At 51.0% G+C, this 19,218-nt stretch overlaps 1 protein-coding gene across 6 annotated transcripts; it reads left to right on the top strand.

The window, feature by feature from the left end:
• The first annotated feature begins 1,633 nt into the window (after positions 1–1,633).
• pofut1 (protein O-fucosyltransferase 1) lies at positions 1,634–18,551 on the top strand. Of its 6 annotated transcripts, none has more exons than XM_087982698.1 (8): positions 1,634–1,757; positions 4,437–4,637; positions 6,726–6,847; positions 8,410–8,592; positions 9,761–9,873; positions 10,829–11,021; positions 14,772–15,014; positions 17,846–18,551. In XM_087982698.1, exons 2-8 carry the CDS (start codon positions 4,493–4,495, stop codon positions 18,032–18,034), a joined length of 1,188 nt encoding a protein of 395 aa, XP_087838824.1. In that variant the 5' UTR covers positions 1,634–1,757; positions 4,437–4,492; the 3' UTR covers positions 18,035–18,551. The 6 variants fall into 6 exon arrangements, with proteins under 6 accessions (XP_087838824.1, XP_087838828.1, XP_087838825.1 ...); XM_087982699.1 differs by lacking the exon at positions 1,634–1,757 and adding an exon at positions 1,915–2,054; XM_087982701.1 differs by lacking the exon at positions 1,634–1,757 and adding an exon at positions 2,605–2,787.
• Positions 18,552–19,218: the final 667 nt, after the last annotated feature.

Raw genomic sequence — 19,218 nt, 5'->3', positions numbered from 1 at the left:
ACCTGGTGTTGTGAGAGTTTTAACTGTTGGTCTATAACCTGGTGTTGTGTGATTTTTAACTGTTAGACTATAACCTGGTGTTGTGTGATTTTTAACTGTCAGACTATAACCTGGTGTTGTGTGATTTTTAACTGTTGGTCTATAACCTGGTGTTGTGTGATTTTTAACTGTTGGTCTATAACCTGGTGTTGTGTGAGTTTTAACTGTTGGACAATAACCTGGTGTTGTGTGAGTTTTAACTGTTGGTCTATAACCTGGTGTTGTGTGATTTTTAACTGTTAGACTATAACCTGGTGTTGTGTGATTTTTAACTGTTAGACTATAACCTGGTGTTGTGTGAGTTTTAACTGTTGGACTATAACCTGGTGTTGTGTGATTTTTAACTGTTGGTCTATAACCTGGTGTTGTGTGAGTTTTAACTGTTGGACTATAACCTGGTGTTGTGAGAGTTTTAACTGTTGGACTATAACCTGGTGTTGTGTGATTTTTAACTGTTAGACTATAACCTGGTGTTGTGTGAGTTTTAACTGTTGGACTATAACCTGGTGTTGTGTGATTTTTAACTGTTGGTCTCTCACCTGGTGTTGTGTGATTTTTAACTGTTGGACTATAACCTGGTGTTGTGTGATTTTTAACTGTTGGACTATAACCTGGTGTTGTGTGAGTTTTAACTGTTAGACTATAACCTGGTGTTGTGTGAGTTTTAACTGTTGGTCTATAACCTGGTGTTGTGTGATTTTTAACTGTTGGACTATAACCTGGTGTGTGAGTTTTAACTGTTGGTCTATAACCTGGTGTTGTGTGAGTTTTAACTGTTGGACTATAACCTGGTGTTGTGTGATTTTTAACTGTTGGACTATAACCTGGTGTTGTGTGAGTTTTAACTGTTGGTCTATAACCTGGTGTTGTGTGAGTTTTAACTGTTAGACTATAACCTGGTGTTGTGTGAGTTTTAACTGTTGGTCTATAACCTGGTGTTGTGTGATTTTTAACTGTTGGACTATAACCTGGTGTGTGAGTTTTAACTGTTGGTCTATAACCTGGTGTTGTGTGAGTTTTAACTGTTGGACTATAACCTGGTGTTGTGTGATTTTTAACTGTTGGTCTATAACCTGGTGTTGTGAGTTTTAACTGTTGGACTATAACCTGGTGTTGTGTGAGTTTTAACTGTTGGTCTATAACCTGGTGTTGTGTGAGTTTTAACTGTTGGTCTATAACCTGGTGTTGTGTGATTTTTAACTGTTGGTCTATAACCTGGTGTTGTGTGAGTTTTAACTGTTGGTCTATAACCTGGTGTTGTGTGAGTTTTAACTGTTGGTCTATAACCTGGTGTTGTGTGAGTTTTAACTGTTGGTCTATAACCTGGTGTTGTGTGATTTTTAACTGTTGGTCTATAACCTGGTGTTGTGTGAGTTTTAACTGTTGGTCTATAACCTGGTGTTGTGTGAGTTTTAACTGTTGGTCTATAACCTGGTGTTGTGTGAGTTTTAACTGTTGGACTATAACCTGGTGTTGTGTGATTTTTAACTTTATACACCCCAGTCCAACACCAGCATCTCCAAACCAAGACAGTTCAAAGGTGGAACTGCAGCAGCAGTCTGTATGTACTTATTCTCTCTCTCTCTCTCTCTCTAGTTATGTCCCTTGCAGCTCTCCATAGCAAAAGTGAGTGGGTGGAGAGTGAATGAGAGAGAATGCAATTTCCCATCAGACTGTGTGGCAGGAAAGGGAGCTGTTGAAGTCTCAGTCTCAGGGAGGTAGAGTCACATTTGTCTATTCCTCACTCTCTGTCTCCTTCCCTTTGTGTCTGTCTGGCTCCCAGTTTGCAGGGAGTTTGCCATTTGATCAGCTCTATCACTTTTCACTGATTGCACCCTTTCTTTGAGCGGTTTGGGGAGGGAGGAGGAGGAGGAGGAGGAGAGAAAGAACTCCCTCGTTTGTTAGATTTGCCCTGTGTCCTGTCCGGAGAGGGTCGGCAAAAGTTGAACGGAGGAGGCTGGTAATCGGGGCTGGCGGGTTGCGGTGAAAACACAGGCTGGCTTTCCATGTCCCAGGTAACAGGGACAGACAGGGGAAAGGTGTTGGCTGCGCAGTGGGAGACTGGGGAAGAGAGCAGTAAGGGGAGGTGAACCAAGGTAAAATCTTCCCAAACAACTGATGGGCCACAGTGGGATGGTCAGGGAGGGGGTGGGGGGAGCGGTTCCAACAACAACAACAACAACAACAACCAGCTCACTATTGACATCCTATTTTCCAGAGCCTGGCATTGCACATTGAAATACTGACTCAGTGTTTTGTAGGGTCCGACCTCCTCCTGCTACTAACTCACTCACTCTCTTTCACACACACACACACACACACTCTCTCTCTCTTCCTCTCACACACACTCTTTTCTCTCTTTCTTTCTCTCTCTCACACACTTTCTCTCTCTCACACTGTCACACACTTTCTCTCTCTCTCACACTCACTCACTCTCACACACATACATACACAAAGACACACATACATACACAGACATAGACACACACACAGACATAAACACACATGCACATACACAGACACACTCATGCACATTCACATTCACACACAGGTACACACACAAGTGCACGTGCCTATACACACACGTGCATACTCTCTCTCTCTCTCTCTCTCACACATACATTTTACCTCATATCCTGTAAAGCACTTGCTCATTACCTTAACTTTGTGTCTTTGGTCATGATCACTCCACCACTGGGAACGCTTTACTCCTGTTATGCCCCTCGTAATTTTATACATTTCGATTAGGTGAGGATGTTTGTATGTTTGCCTTTATTGGTCAGTGAACATAGACATTGGGAGGTCATGTTGAGGCTGTACAGGACGTTGGTAAGACCACTTTTGGAATATTGCATTCGGTTCTGGTTGTACTGCTATAGGAAAGATGTTGTGAAACTTGAAAGGGTGCAGAAAAGATTTACAAGGATATTGCCAGGGTTGGAGGGTTTGAGCTACAGGGAGAGGCTGAACAGGCTGGGGCTGTTTTCCCTGGAGCGTCAGAGGCTGAGGGATGACCTTTTAGAGGTTTATAAAATCATGACAGGGGGTGGATAGGGTCAATAGTCAAGGTCTTTTTCCCTGGGGTCAGGGAGTCCAGAACTAGAGGGCATAGGTTTAGGGTGAGAGAGGAAATGATATAAAAAATACGTAAGGGGCAACCTTTTCACGCAGAGGATGGTATGTGTATGGAATGAGCTGCCAGAGGAAGTGGTGGAGGCTGGTACAATTGCAACATTTAAAAGGCATTTGATGGGTATATGAATAGGAAGGGTTTGGAGGGATATGCTGGAAAATGGGACTAAATTAGATTGGGATATCTGGTTGGCATGGATGAGCTGGGCAGAAGGGTATGTTTCTGTGCTGTACATCTCTATGGCACTGTGTCCCCTCTCAGTCTCTTCTGCTCCAAGGTAAACAGCCTCAGTTTGTCCAGTCTCTCTTTGTAACCGAAACTCTCCAGCCCAGGCAATATCCTGGTAAACCAGCCCAGACTGGGCGACATCCCAGTCAATCCCCCTCGCTCCCTCCTCGAATGCAGATCCCAGAACTGCATGCAACAGTCAGGCTGTGGCCTAACCAACACTATATACAGTTCTAGAGTCGAGAGGGTGGTGCTGGAAAAGCACAGCCGGCCAGGCAGCATCCGAGGAGCAGGGGAGGAGACCTTTCGGGCCTGGTGAAGGGCTTGTGCCCGAAACGTTGACTCCCCTGCTCCTCGGCTGCTGCCTGACCTGCTGCGCTTTTCCAGCACCACTCTCTCAACTGATCTCCAACATCTGCAGTGCTCACTCTCTCCTGTTACAGAGGGACCTCGATTATCCAGCGCGCGATTATCGGGGTATCAGATTATCCGGCAAGATCGCAATGTCCTGATGCTCGGCTAAACTATGTTATTCGGAATTGAATTAACCGAACGAAATACTCTCTGGCCATGTCCTTTGGTTAATCGAGATTCCTCTGTATACCGTTCCTTCAGGGAGGGGAGCACCTTAGTCAGTGTGATCCTAGGTGCTACTCCCCCCCCCCCCCCCCCCCCCCCAGCCCTCAGTTCAATCCAGATCCTGTGCTGCCGGTGCCTGATGGCAATTCGGCTACAGAAGCATCACCGTCAAACCCGAGCCAGCCTCAGTGAGCCATGTCGTGGGATATTGAGGCACCAACTGATTAATGAGCACCCATTTCCCCCCCCCCCCCCCCCACCTCTACCAGCCCAGGGAAGGTGGGAATGAGGAGGGGGGTTTGGGTGCGGGAGGGACGATGGAAAAGCGGGGAAGGTGCTACCAGGCGGCTGAAGGGGACAGGATTGAGGAGGCACCGGGCCTTGGGTCGGAGCTTGGGGGGAGCTGGAGGGTTTCTGCACTCGGGGTGTGAGCTGACCTCTCTGCTTGGCCCGACAGGATAACGCAACCATGCGCCTGAGTCAGTGATCCTGAGACATCGAGCAGCGCGCGAAATGAGGGCCAGGGCAGGGCCCCCAAACCTCCGACTTGCCCTCCTCCTCTTCCTCCAGTGGGGCTGGCTCCCTCTGGGCTGTACGGCTGAACATGAGCCCCTGAAGTGGGACGAGAATGGCTACGTGGTCTACTGCCCCTGCATGGGTAAGTGAAAAGGCTCCTGGGTATAACCTCACCTCTATCAGCATCATCCTCTCTCCACGTCCACAGCCTCAAACTGCTTCTTTGTTCTTTCTCCCTGAGTCGAAGGGGACTATTCGACTGCGTATTGCATCGCTAACTGAATAGCAGAGACATGGAGCGCAGAAAGAGGGCCTCTGACTCTTTGAAAGTATTAATGTTTCCTTTAACTATTTTCCGCTTCCTTATGGGAGAGCACCTTCAGTAACTGCTTCATAGAATTCCCTACAGTGTGGAAACAGGCCATTCGGCCCACCAAGTCCACACTGACCCTGTGAAGAGTAACCCACCCAGACCCATTCTACATTTGCCCATGACTAATGCAGCTAACCTACACATCTCTGGACACTATGTGACAATTTAGCACGGCCTATCCACCCTGACCTGCACATCTTTGGACTGTGGGAGGAAACCAGAGCACCCGCAGGGAACGCATGCAGACACGGGGAGAATGTGCAAACTCAACGTGCGTACACGTATATATACACACACACACAGTTACTCTCTCACACAGACACACACACACACACAGTTACTCTCTCACACAGACACACACACACAGTTACTCTCTCACACAGACACACACACACACACAGTTACTCTCTCACACAGACACACACACACAGTTACTCTCTCACACAGACACACACACACACAGTTACTCTCTCACACAGACACACACACACACAGTTACTCTCTCACACAGACACACACACACAGTTACTCTCTCACACAGACACACACACACACACACAGTTACTCTCTCACACAGACACACACACACAGTTACTCTCTCACACAGACACACACACACACAGTTACTCTCTCACACAGACACACACACACACAGTTACTCTCTCACACAGACACACACACAGTTACTCTCTCACACAGGCACACACACAGAAAAGGTTTCTCTCTCACTCTCTCACACACAAATCTGCAAAAAATTGCATTCCACTTGCCTTTTCTGCTGTGCTGATCTCGTCCGTGTCCTCTCTGGTCAGCAATCTATGAGCGGGACCCATTCAGCGCCTTGAGCGTGTCCAGTCATTCTAGATCACAGCGGATCACCTCCCTCAACACCATATAGAGTCATAGAGACGTACAGCACGGAAACAGACCCTTCGGTCCATGCCGACCAGATATCCCAACCCAATCTAGTCCCACCTGCCAGCACCCGGCCCATATCCCTCCAAACCCCTCCTATTCATACACCCATCCAAATGCCTCTTAAATGTTGCAATTGTACCAGTCTCCACCACATCCTCTGGCAGCTCATTCCATACACGCACCACCCTCTGTGTGAAAACGTTGCCCCTTAGGTCCCTTTTATATCTTTCCCCTCTCACCCTAAACCTATGCCCTCTATTCTGGACTCCCCCACCCCAGGAAAAAGACCTTGTCTATTTAGCCTATCTGTGCCCCTCATGATTTTATAAATCTCTATAAGGTCACCCCTCAGCCTCCGACGCTCCAGGGAAAACAGCCCCAGCCTGTTCAGCCTCTCCCTATAGCTCAAATCCTCCAACCCTGGCAACATCCTTTTAAATCTTTTCTGAACCCTTTCAAGTTTCACAACATCTTTCCGATAGGAAGGAGACCAGAATTGCACGCAATATTCCATCAGTGGCCTAACCAATGTCCTGTACAGCCGCAACATGACCTCCCAACTCCTGTACTCAATACTCTGACCAATAAATGAAAGCATACCAAACGCTGCCTTCACTATCCTATCGACCTGCGACTCCTGTCCATCCCCTTCAGAATTTTCTAAGTTTCAGTCAGGTCACCTACCCTTCTTCCACACTCCAGAGAAGATCGATTCGATTTAGACTCTCATCGCAGCACAACGCCTCGTCCCAGAATCTTGGCTTGACCATCGCCAATGCAGGTAAACCCACAACTCATCCCGGTAGTGGGCCCACTGCACGGTTAGTGTAATTCTGATCCCTTCCTGGTCCTCGAGAGGTGGGTTAATGTTTCTATGATGTTGTGTCCCGAGGATCTGAAACTCCTTAAAAGACTTCTCTGCGTTCTGTTTGAAAACAGGCCGATTTGGGAATCAGGCTGACCACCTCCTGGGCTCCTTGGCATTTGCGGCGATGCTGAATCGGACACTGGTGGTGCCCCCTTGGGTGGTTTACAGCCATCAGACGCCTCCCTACACAAACGTACGTTATCCATCCCGGGAGTCGGTTTAGCTCGGTGGGCTGGATGGTTGGTTTACAGAGCGGTGAGGCGCCAACAGCGTGGGTTCAATTCCCATCCCCGGTCTGAGTTTACCATGAGGGGCTCTCCTCCTCAACCTCTTCCCTCGCCTGAGGTCTGGCGACCCTCAGGTTAAATCACCACCAGTCGCTTCTCTCTCTCTCTCGCTCCCTCTCTCTAATGAGAGCTGCCCCTGGTAAGACTATGGCGATACAACAATGAAATACATCCCACGTCTGTCATTATCCAGCATCTTCATCCTCTACGTCAGAGCCCCCGTCTGGGTCTCCCCTCCCAGCGCACCTGGGTACACCATCCAGGTGACAGTGTACCAGGGGGGGTCTGAATGCCCCCCCCCCCTCCCACCGTGCCCTGGGGCACATTGAATCTCTCGGGTTGGTGGCTGGGAATGGAAGAGATTCCCACCACTGCTGTTCGGAGGAGAGCGGTTTTCCAACTCCCACCCCCACCCCCACGGTCAGATATCACTCCCCAGAGGAACCAGAAGCTGAGGGGAGGAAGGGAGGCTGAATCAAAACCACGATGGCAGTGCCACCTCAATGCACAGTTGTTGTTGCCACGTCATAAGTAAGCACTGCATGGCTATGGAGCGAGGAATTGGGGCCCGGAGAGGATGGGGGTGTGATAAAAGGGAGAGAGAACACCCCCCCCAGGTAGAGAATTTGTTTCTCTGCCGGTAGGAAGGGTAGTTTTTCCCACATCCAAAGTACCTACGTGTACACAGAGGGGCTATGCTGGCTCTGAAGGATATGCAGGGATCAGAGGGGATGGTTGTAACACAGGGATCCAAGTGTCCGCAAAATGGCTGAATGGGGACGTAGAGTAGTTATACGTCCTTCGAGTGCCTTGTAGTGTGCAGTACGCCACTCGGGGTGTGGAGTGTAAGTGAGGCAAACGGCCTGTGGTTGTGAATCCACCCAGTTCCTGGCTGTTCCCACTGGCCCGTCTCTGTCTGAATCGAATTGAATTTATCGTCGCGTGAAAAGCTTTGTCTTGCGAGCAATACAGGCCGACCACAGAGTTTAGTAGCGCAGATGAGTAAATAAGAGGTAAACAGCAGCAAAAACAAAAACACAGGTACGGGCGAATGTTAAGAGTTTGAGAGTCCATTCAGTATTCCAACAACAGGAGGGTAGAAACTGTTTTGAAACCGGCTGGTGCGTGTGTTCAGGCTTCTGTACCTTCTCCCTGATGGTAGAGGTTGTAGAGAAACATTGCCAGGGTGGGATGGATCTTTGAGAATGCTGGCGGCCTTTCCTTGACAACGGGCCTGGGAGATGGATTCTGTAGATGGGAGGTTGGCCTTTGTGATTGTCCGGGCCGAGTTCACCGCTCTCTGTAACCGAATGATATATTGGCCTTTGCTAACTTGCCCCTTTGTCTTTTCCCCCCACCAATCTCTCTCCTTCCCCGCCCCCCCCCACCCACCCCCGCATCCTCCCTCTCTCCCAGACCCTCTCTCACCGGTTATGAACTGAAGTTGCGGCCCGTCCTTTTTTCCCAGGCCCACGTTCCGTACAGCGAGTACTTCCAGCTGGGAAGCCTCCAGGAGTTCCACCGGGTGGTCAGCATGGAGGATTTCATGCAGAAACTGGCACCAAAACACTGGCCCCCGGAGGAAAGGGTGGCGTACTGCTTTGAGATGGCAGCTCAGAGGAGTGCTGACAGATCGTCATGCCCCATGAAGGTGAGGTACGGTTTTGGGGGCCTGGGAGATGGGAATGGGTGCCAGAGAAGGGGGAGCACCATAAGACATGGGAGTGGAAGTAAGTCCATTCAGCCCATCGGCTCCACCCCGCTATTTAATCATATTGACGATTCCTACAATTTTCCAGGAGCCTGGCATCTCTGGCAAGATATGCTGCTCATCCCTAACTACCATGAGTGGGCCGTTTACAAGGGTGTTGCCAGGGTTAGAGGGTTTGAGCTAATGGGAGAGGCTGAACAGGCTGGGGCTATTTTCCCTGCAGCGTCGGAGGCTGAGGGGTGACCTCATAGAGGTTTGCAAATTTATGAGGGGCACGGATAGGGTAAATAGACAAAGTGTTTTCCCTGGGGTGGGGGAGTCCAGAACTATAGAGGGGCATAGGATTAGGGTGAGAGGGGAAAGATATAAAAGGGACCTAAGGGGCAACTTTTTCACGCAGAGGGTGGTACGTGTATGGAATGAGCTGCCAGAGGAAGTGGTGGAGGCTGGTACAATTGCAACATTTAAGAGGCATTTGGATGGGTATATGAATAGGAAGGGTTTGGAGGGATATGGGCTGGGTGCTGGCAGGTGGGAATAGATTGGGTTGGGATATCTGGTCGGCATGGACGGGTTGGACCGAAGGGTCTGTTTCCACGCTGTACATCTATGACTATGACTCAACCACGTTGATCTGCAGTCACATGTAGGTCAGACTGGGTCAAAATAGCAGATTTCCTTCCCCAAAGGGCATTTGGGAATCAGATGGGTTTTTACTATTATCGGGGATAGTTATCATGGTGGCCATCATTGAGAGTTGAATTCCCGATGTTATTAATTAAGTTTAAATTATATCTTGCAGCCAAGGTGGGATTTGAACTTGGGTCCCCTCAGTGTTAGCCTGGGTCTCTGTATTACTGGCCCAGCGATATAACCACTGTGTCACCGACCCCTGGTTCCTGGGGCCTGGTGTTGAACGTGCAGCGCTAGGACTGGAGTTATTGAATGTTGAGATGGTGGGTAGGGAGGAGGGAGGGGTTGTTATTGGGTATGGAGGTGTTGGGGCATTGGGAATATTGGGATACTGGAGTAGAAATGGTGAAGGGCAGGGGTACTGGGAATACAGGGGCACAGGGCTCATTGTGATTGACCGCGTCATATCTGGCAGGACGGGAATCCCTTCGGGCCCTTCTGGGACCACTTCAACGTGGACTTTGCGCGCTCAGAGTTGTTCAGCGGGATTGCCTTTAACTCGTACTACAAAGCTCATTGGCTGGACAGGTAAGCGAGGGACAAAATGGCTCCAACAGACGGACTAACAGCAGGCAGCTGGAGATTTGACTGAGTGGGTGCGGGGAGGGCCCCACGTCATTCCCCAGCACAGTCTGTAACCCTTGACAACTCATTACTGATCCTGTACTCTGGGGATTTTCACCTTGGCAAACCGAGGAGCTGCTGTGGTGGCAGGGAATGGTCTGTTGTAACCATGGCAACGGGAAGTGACGCTATTAAAATCTTACCAGCTTATGACCTCGTAGAATCCCTAATGTGGGTCGGGACTATTCAACCCGTGAGGTCTCGAATCATAGAATGGCTACAGTGTGGAAACAGGCCCTTCGGCCCAACAAGTCCACGCTGACCCTCCAAAGAACAACCCACCCAGACCCATTCTCCTACCCTATATTTACCCCGATGAAGGGCTTTTACCCGAGATGTCGATTTTTCCTGCTGCTCGGCTGCTGTCTGATTTGCTGTGCTTTTCCAGCACCGCTCTAATGTCGTCTGATCTCCAGTATCTGCAGTCCTCACTATATTTACCCCTGACTAATGCACCCTAACCATGGGCACTATGGGTAATTTATCACGGCCAATTCACCCTGACCTGCACATCTTTGGATTGCTCCGGGAAGAAACCGGAGAACCCAGAGGAAACCCACGCAGACACGGGGGAGAATGTGCAAACTCCACACAGACAGTCGCCCGAGCCTGCAGTGTTAACCTCTGAGCCACCATTGCTTGATTTGTTCTCTCAAGGACTTCGCGTCTTAGTGGCCCATCAAGGCAACAAAATGACAGTCAACGGAGATGTCATCCCCTTAGCAACGAGCTATGATCATCAGTGATGCCATATCCTTATTATCCAGCAATGCTCCATGGTTCTGTGGTTGACCACTGCATTTTTAAAATGGCTGATATTTCAGAACCAAACTTTACAGGCCTTCTACTCCCTCTTCAGGTATCCAGCCTCCAAACACCCCGTTCTGGCCTTGCCTGGGGCTCCAGCCCAGTTCCCTGTGCTAAAGGAACACCAGTATCTGCAGAAGTACGTTGTGTGGTCAGGCAGAATCGCCCAGGAGGCCGAGAACTACATCCAGGCCTTGCTGCCCAGGCCTTACCTGGGCATTCACCTGCGCGTCGGGGTGGACTGGGTAAGTGACTGTTTATTTATTTATCGGGTTGTTGTGGAGGTCGGCAAACTGTCAAGGCCACTGTCTCAGTCTGACAAGCCCCTACACGTGCGTGACCAGAGAGCCAACTACAGAGGGAACAAACCCAGTGGCATTGTCAGGGTCAAAGAGTGTGGCGCTGGGAAAGCACAACCGGTCAGGAGCAGGAGAGTCAACGTTTCCGGCCTAAGCTCTTCATCAGGAATGTGTGTGGGGCGAGGGAGGGGGCTGAGAGATAAATAGGGTGGGGGTGGAGCTGGGGGTAAGGTAGTTGGGAAGGTGATGGGTAGATGGAGGTTGGGGGGGAGATGAGGAAACTGGTGACATTGTCGCCATGTGGTTGAAGGGTCCAAAAGTGGAGGGTGAGGCGTTCTTCCTCCGAGCTGTCTCCCCAGCCCTATCCCACCCTCGTACTTATCTCTCAGCCCCCCCCCTCCTATTTATCTCTCGCCCCCTCCTCCCTCCTATTTATCTCCCACCCCCCCTCCCCTATATATCTCCCACCCCCACACCCCCTCCTATTTATCTCCTACCCCTACCCCCACATTTATCTCTCAGCCCCACCCCCACCCCCCCTCCTATTTATCTCTCGGCCCCCACCCCCCCCTCCCCCCTCCCTCCCTCCTATTTATGTCTCGGTCCCCACCCCCCTCCCTCCTATTTATGTCTCGGCCCCCACCCCTCTCCCTCCTATTTATCTCTCGGATCCACCCCCATCCTCCTATTTATCTCTCGGATCCACCCCCATCCTCCTATTTATCTCTCGGATCCACCCCCATCCTCCTATTTATCTCTCAGCCCCCCCCCCCCTCCTATTTATCTCCCACCCCCCTCCTATTTATCTCTCAGCCCCACCCCCCTCCTATTTATCTCCTAGCCCCCACACACCCCCACCCTCCTATTTATCTCTCAGCCCCATCCCCCCTCCTATTTATCTCCCAGCCCCCACACACCCCCACCCTCCTATTTATCTCTCAGCCCCATCCCCCCTCCTATTTATCTCCCAGCCCCCACACACCCCCACCCTCCTATTTATCTCTCAGCCCCATCCCCCCTCCTATTTATCTCCCAGCCCCCACACACCCCCACCCTCCTATTTATCTCTCGGCCTCCAACCCCCTCCCTCCTATTTATCTCTCGGCCTCCAACCCCCTCCCTCCTATTTATCTCTCGGCCCCCACCCTCCTATTTATCTCTCAGCCTCCGACCCCACCTCATTCCTGATGAAGGGCTTATGCCCGTACCATTGACCCTCCTGCTCCTCGGATGCTGCCTGACCTGCTGTGCTTTTCCAGCACCACACCCTCGACGCCGATCTCCTGCTCCTGCAGTCCTCCCTTTCTCCCCAGTGTCACCATACCGTCCAATAATGGACGCTCCTGACTGTGGGTCGCCTTGGCGTACTGACCTTTCGCCTCCTGAGTTAAACAAACCAAACCCAGCGGGGCCAGGAGTTCCGTGGCAGCGAGGGAAAGCAATGCCTTGAGTGCAAGGGCCGGGGGTCGGTAGGGGCAAGGGCCGAGGGTCGACTTTGCACGGCTGGCTGGTCAAAGCTGAGACATCAGTTGGGACTAATCAGTCCTCCTGGGTTATGAAGGGCTATGGACAGAGTAAGGGTTTGGATGAGATTTCCAGCTCAGAAACGAGCCATTCTGCCCATCTGGCTCCAAGCTGCTGGTGAAAGACCACTAACACCTTGGTTCAGTTAACGTGACAGCCAGTACAGTTTTGGGGCTTGCGCTTGATGGAAGGGAGGGTCCAGAGACTTAAACAAGAACAATACCGCAACATAGAAGAAGGCGGCCATTCAGCCCCTCCGGCCTGTTCACACCATTCACTTGGATCTATTTGCAGACTTCATTCACAATGCATTTAGCTGTATTCCCTGGCTTATTGAGAATTTGTCAGTGAATGGACACTAAGAAGTTGTTCATCATATCAAGTCCTCCCCAAATCCAGAATCTTCCCAGTACCAGTGCAGTTTATTACTAAAACTGTCCAGGCCATTGGTGGAACTGTGTCTAGAGTACTGTGTCCAGTTTCAAGTGTTCTTACTTCAGGAGGGATGGGCATATGGGGTGGGGATGGGGGCGCTGATACCGTGGTAACATCATTGGACTAGTAATGCAGAGCCACAAACTAACGTTCTGAGGATACAGCTTGGCAGATGGTGCCATTTAAATTCGATAAAAAATTCTGAAATTTTAAGAACTGGCCAAATGGTAAGCCGTGCGTCCATTGTCATTTGTTGGTACAGGTAGACAACTCTTTATCCGAAAAGCTCCCAAATCCGAAGGTCTTTTTTTCCTTTGTGAAGTTTTTTTTTTCCCCCTCATTAACAAAGTTGTTTGGCGCACAAACGGTTAACCCAAGTCCACACCGTGTCACCCAGATGCGACGTTGGGGGGTGAGGTGGGGCCCAGTACTGGCAGGCCTCAATTCTGCCCCAGGGCCTGTTTTGCTCTCAGTCAGTCTGCTGCTGGGTACGATTTTTTTAAATATATATTTAAAAATTCACCGTCAAACTGTCACGTGTTCTAAAATTAGAAAGATTCTGAAATTTCGAAAGCCAGCTGGTCCCCGAGCATTTCGGATAAAGGGCTGTGCGCCTGTAATGACCTGCCTGGTTCACTCATGTCCTTTAGGGGAAGGAAATCTCTCTTTACCCAGTCTGGCCTACATGTGACTCCAGACCCACAGCCCATGAATTCTGGCTGAGCCAGCTACTCCCACAAAACCATGAACAGTTATTTTCAGCTGAGTGTAGGTCCACTTGCCTGGTTTCTGAGTTTATTTGGAACTACCAGCTTTCGGAGCGCTGTTCCTTCATCAGGTGGTCGTCAGGATGAAGGAAGGGGCAGTGCTCCGAAAGCCTGTGCTTCCAAATAAACCTGTCGGACTGTAACCTGGTGTCGGGTGATTTTTAACTTTGTCCACCCCAGTCCGACACCTCATGATTTGAAAAGGTTAGTCGTATGAGGAAAAGTTGCTCAGGTTGGGACTCAGAAGATGGTTAAAAGTCACCCAACACCAGGTTATAGTCCAACAGGTTTATCTGGAAGCGCTAGCTTTCGGAGCACTGCCCCTTCATCAGGTGGTTGTGGAGAATAAGATTGTAAGACACAGAAACTAGTGTTGGGGGATTTTTTACTTTGTCCCCCCCCCCCCAGTCCAAAACCAGCACTTCCAAATCAGGACTCAGAAGAGTCAGAAGTGATGAAGAGCTTTTGCCCGAAACGTTGACTGTCCTGCTTCTCGGATGCTGCCTGACCTGCTGTGTTTTTCCAGCACCGCCTCTAATCTAGACTCTGATCTCCGGCACCTGCACTCCTGAGAGCTGGGGGTGACCGCAATATGAGTCAGAAGGGACCAGGTAGGCGCTGAGATGTTTCCGGTCTTGAGGGAGTCTAGAACCCGGGGGATAAGGTTTAAGATGACAATGAGAACTCTTTCTCAGAGAGTCCTTGATGTTTGGAATTCTGTTGATGGGAGAGCACGGGAATCTGGGATGTGTTCGAAGCTCTGATCGTCAAGGGAGTCGGGGGTCAGCAGGTCAGCGGAGGCCACAACTTGTTCATCCTTAATCTTACTGACCGGCAGAGCATGACCGAAGGGCTGAATGGCCTACTCCTGCTGCTGTATGTATTATTTAGTTCATTGAAGAGGGGAAGGGAGCATTCTGGTGAACTGGCATTGGCCAATCCGTCCATTTTGTGTCTCGTGACCCAACAGAAGAACGCGTGTAACATGGTAAAGGATGGCACAGCGGGACCACACCTCATGGCTTCGCCACAGTGTGTGGGTTATAACCGGCAGACGGCCCGGCCTCTGACCGTGGAGATGTGTTTGCCTGGTCTGGCCGAGATCAGAAGGGCAGTGACCACCTGGACCACAAGGATCAACGCCAAGGCAGTGTACATCGCCACGGACTCCGAGAGCTTCAGGGCCGAGATAGAGAAGGCCGTGGACGGCCAGGTAAGGCTCCGAGTCAAGAACTCTAACCCCCTGCCCCCAAACTCCTCTTCTCCCCCCCCCCACCCCCTCCGCCTTGACATGTAGCCCTCAGCAAGGGAGGAGCAGGTGCCAAAATTGGGCTAGGAACCGAGGGATCAGAAATGGCAAGGGCTCTGGATCTCTGACCAACCCTAACCACAATCCCCTGCACCTGATCCAATCATGCTTCCTTGCGTCAAACAGATAGTGCCTGTGCTTTTCAGTACCCACCTCCTTGGCGGTACGGAAGGGTTAATGCTCTCAGGTTTCATCAAAGCCTCCCACATTCTCCCCCCCCCCTAACGTAACCAATGATCGTCGCATTTTCTCATCTGTCTTGGTCGTCTTTCTGAGTCCTAACTCCCAACTGCTTACAGTGGGCGGCACGGTGGCACAGTGGTTAGCACTGCTGCCTCACAGCGCCAGAGACCCGGGTTCAATTCCCGACTCAGGCGACTGACTGTGTGGAGTTTGCACGTTCTCCCCGTGTCTGCGTGGGTTTCCTCCGGGTGCTCCGGTTTCCTCCCACAGTCCAAAGATATGCAGGGTCAGGTGAATTGGCCATACTAAATTGCCCGTAGTGTTAGGTAAGGGGTAAATGTAGGGGTATGGGTGGGTTTCACTTCGGCGGGTCGGTGTGGACTTGTTGGGCCGAAGGGCCTGTTTCCACACTGTAATCTAATCTAATCTAATCTATCTGGGAACGTCTTCCTGAGGTCTACCAGCAGCTTTGGATTCCTGAGTCCCTGACACAGAATAGTTCAGCTGCTGTCATAGCAAACTGTACCCCACATAACATGGAATTCCCTTCTTAGAGTGTGGAAACAGGCCCTTTGGCCCCAACAAGTCCACACCGACCCGCCGAAGAGTCTCCCACCCAAAACCCATTATACTTACCCCTGACTAACCTACACATCCCTGAACACTAAGGGGCCATTTAGCGTGGCCTGTTCCGTTTTTGTTCATTCTGCCCGTTTCGAACAGCCTGTAATCTCCAACCTCCCCAAACTGTCCTGAGGGGCCTATCAAAAACCTTGTGTGACAGTCCCTTTCCCTATAGGGTGGCACGGTGGCTCAGTGGTTAGCACTGCTGCCTCACAGCGGCAGGGACCCAGGTTCGATTCCAGCCTCGGGCGACTGACTGTGTGGAGTTTGCACGTTCTCCCCGTGTCTGCGTGGGTTTCCTCCGGGTGCTCCGGTTTCCTCCCACAGTCCAAAGATGTTCAGGTCAGGGTGAATTGACCGTGCTAAATTGCCCAGAGTGTTAGGTGCATTAGTCAGAGGGAAATGGGTCTGGGTGGGTTACTCTTCGGAGGGTCGGTGTGGACTGGTTGGGCCAAAGGGCCTGTTTCCATACAGTAAGGAATCTAATCTAATCTATCGCTGGGTAGAATTAGATGTTACTACTATCTGAAGACTGTCAAATGCTGGGCCTGCGTGCACCCTGAATGCTACAGCCTGTCAGAACGCTGCGTTTAGCACAGATGGCATGTGATAAAGCGGGTAGTGATTTCCATCACACCTAGTTAATGTGTTTTTTTTTAAAACCGGGATTTGTACTACTCTGGCTGGAGCCTCCATTTATAGCCCGTCCCCAGTTGCCCCTTGAGAAAGTGGTGATGAGCTGCCATCTTGAACCGCTGCAGTCCAAGTGCTGTTAGGGAGAAGGGAGTTCTGGGATTTTAACCTGGCAATGCCTAAAGGTATAACCGATATATTTCCAAGTCAGGATTATGTGCGACTTTGAGGGAAACTTGGTGTTCCCCAAGTATCTGCTGCTTTTGTCCTTCTAGATAGCATTGGCCCAGGGCTTGGAAGGCACTGCCGAAGGACTCTCTGTGCAGTGCATCTTGTAGATGGTACACACTGCTGCTACCAAGCGTCGGTGGTGGAGGGAGTGGATGTGGTGCCAATCAAGCAGGGGCTGTTTTGTCCCAGATGGTGTTGAGTATCTCGAATGTTGGTGCTGCACTTGTCCAGGGCAAGTGGGGAGTATTCCGTCACACCCCTGACTTGTGGCCTGTCGATGGTGGGGAGTCAGGAGGTGAGAAGATTTGTAGCTCAGGTTGAGGTTCTGGATGTAGGTTTGCTCGCTGAGCTGGAAGGCTCATTTCCAGACGTTTCGTCACCCTACTAGGTAACGTCTTCAGTGGGCCTCCAGGCGAAGCACTGCTGCTGATTCCTGCTTTCTGTTTATCTGCCTGGATTACTTTGGGCTGGGTGATGTCATTTCCTGTGGTGATGTCATTCCCTGTTCCTTTCCTCAGGCGGTGGTAAATGGGATCCAAGTCGATGCGTTTGTTGATAGAGTTCCGGTTGGAATGCCATGCTTCTAGGAATTCTCGTGCGTCCCTCTGTTTGGCTTGTCCTAGGATGGATGTGTTGTCCCAGTCAGAGTGGTGTCCTTCCTCATCCGTATGTGAGGATACTAGTGAGAGAGGGTCATGTTGTTTGGTGGCTAGTCAGGAGGTGAGTCATTGGCTGCAGAATTCCCAGCTTCTGATTTGCTCCGGCTGCCGCAGTATTTGTATGGCTAGGACAATTCGGTTCACGGTCCGTGGTAACCCCGAAACGTTGATAAGGGGGGGGGGGGGGGCGCTCAGCGATTCTCCTGCTGCTCGGATGGAGTGCTTTTCCAAGTGCCGCACTCTCGACTCTGGGCTCCTGCGTCTGCGGGTCCCCACTTTGCCCCTGGTGTGTAAATGAAGTTGGTTGGAGGTTTGCATCAGAACCGTGACCGTTCTGTACGCCATCACAGGGCAGCAAGTGCCTCATCCCTCTCTCTCTCTCTCTCTCTCTCTCTGCTTCTCCAGGTGAAAGTGGTGAGTCTGCAACCGCCCCTGCCCCAGACTGACCTCTACATCCTCGGCCAGGCCGATCACTTCATAGGGAACTGCGTATCCTCCTTCACTGCCTTCGTCAAGCGCCAGCGGGACGTTAATGCCAAGCCCTCCTCGTTTTTCGGCATGGATGACCCACCAGGGCCCCGGGACGAGCTCTAAGGCAGGGCTGAAGGGTGGGGACGGGGGAGTAAGCTGTGTGGGGGGTTTGTTGAGGGTGGGTGGAGAGAAGGTGCCCTGACTCTGCCGGACCGTTCTCAGCCAAGACGTCACGCGGCTCTGACTTCGATTGGGGCCCGCGTTGGAACACTCGAACCCCTCTCGCAGCTCTTCACTCATGCACGCGCCCACTCTGTGGAAACTCGCCCATGCCCGTGCACCCAGGAAAGTGCATTGTCAAAAAAACACATACACACAAACGCAACAGCAGTGGTTGGGGGCCTACGCTCCAGCGCTACATACCCGAGCTCAGGCTGTGTGCCGAGGATGAAGTCAGAAGTCCCAAATCAGCTCGGAACCACCAGGAAGATTAGTGTGGGATCCGGGTGTGAACTGTGGGTGGAATAATCCTCAGTGTTTGCACCAGGACCATTTCTGAAGAGGATGATGACTAGAAACAGACAAGTCCTCTGTCATGTTTTAATTCTGATACGACAATAATAAAAAAAATCTTTATTAATTCTAATGTCTTTCTTATCATCACACCAAGGGAACGAAACTGTGTGAAGATACTGAAGTTGTAGAGGAGCTTTACTCTCTATCTAATGCCGTGCTGTAACTGTCCGGGGAGTGGTTGAAGGGGACAGGGTTGAGGAAGCTTTACGTTTAGTTTAAGAGTGGTGGCAGCTTTACCCTGTATCTAACCCCGTGCTGTCCCTGTCCTGGGAGTGTTTGATGGGGGACAGTGTAGAGGGAGCTTTACCCTGTATCTAACCCCGTGCTGACACTGTCCTGGGAGTGTTTGATGGGGGACAGTGTAGAGGGAGCTTTACCCTGTATCTAACCCTGGGCTGTCCCTGTCCTGGGAGTGTTTGATGGGGGACAGTGTAGAGGGAGCTTTACCCTGTATCTAACCCTGGGCTGTCCCTGTCCTGGGAGTGTTTGATGGGGGACAGTGTAGAGGGAGCTTTACCCTGTATCTAACCCCGTGCTGACACTGTCCTGGGAGTGTTTGATGGGGGACAGTGTAGAGGGAGCTTTACCCTGTATCTAACCCTGGGCTGTCCCTGTCCTGGGAGTGTTTGATGGGGGACAGTGTAGAGGGAGCTTTACCCTGTATCTAACCCCGTGCTGACACTGTCCTGGGAGTGTTTGATGGGGGCGCAGTGTAGAGGAAGCTTTACTCT

Source organism: Chiloscyllium plagiosum, unplaced genomic scaffold, assembly GCF_037043375.1.
Source record: "Chiloscyllium plagiosum isolate Xiang-an unplaced genomic scaffold, Cpla_swu_hap1 HiC_scaffold_44, whole genome shotgun sequence".
Lineage (NCBI taxonomy): Eukaryota > Metazoa > Chordata > Chondrichthyes > Orectolobiformes > Hemiscylliidae > Chiloscyllium > Chiloscyllium plagiosum.
The sequence above is the reverse complement of the archived record's forward strand: the minus strand, read 5'-3'. Positions and strand labels throughout refer to the sequence as shown.

Bases quoted from the DNA above. Each gene is read 5' to 3' on its own strand.
- pofut1 (XM_087982698.1), top strand. From the start codon at position 4,493: ATGAGGGCCAGGGCAGGGCCCCCAAACCTCCGACTTGCCCTCCTCCTC. The intron at 4,638-6,725 runs GTAAGTGAAAAG...GTTTGAAAACAG, and splicing joins GGTCTACTGCCCCTGCATGG to GCCGATTTGGGAATCAGGCT. The intron at 9,874-10,828 runs GTAAGCGAGGGA...CTCCCTCTTCAG, and splicing joins AAAGCTCATTGGCTGGACAG to GTATCCAGCCTCCAAACACC.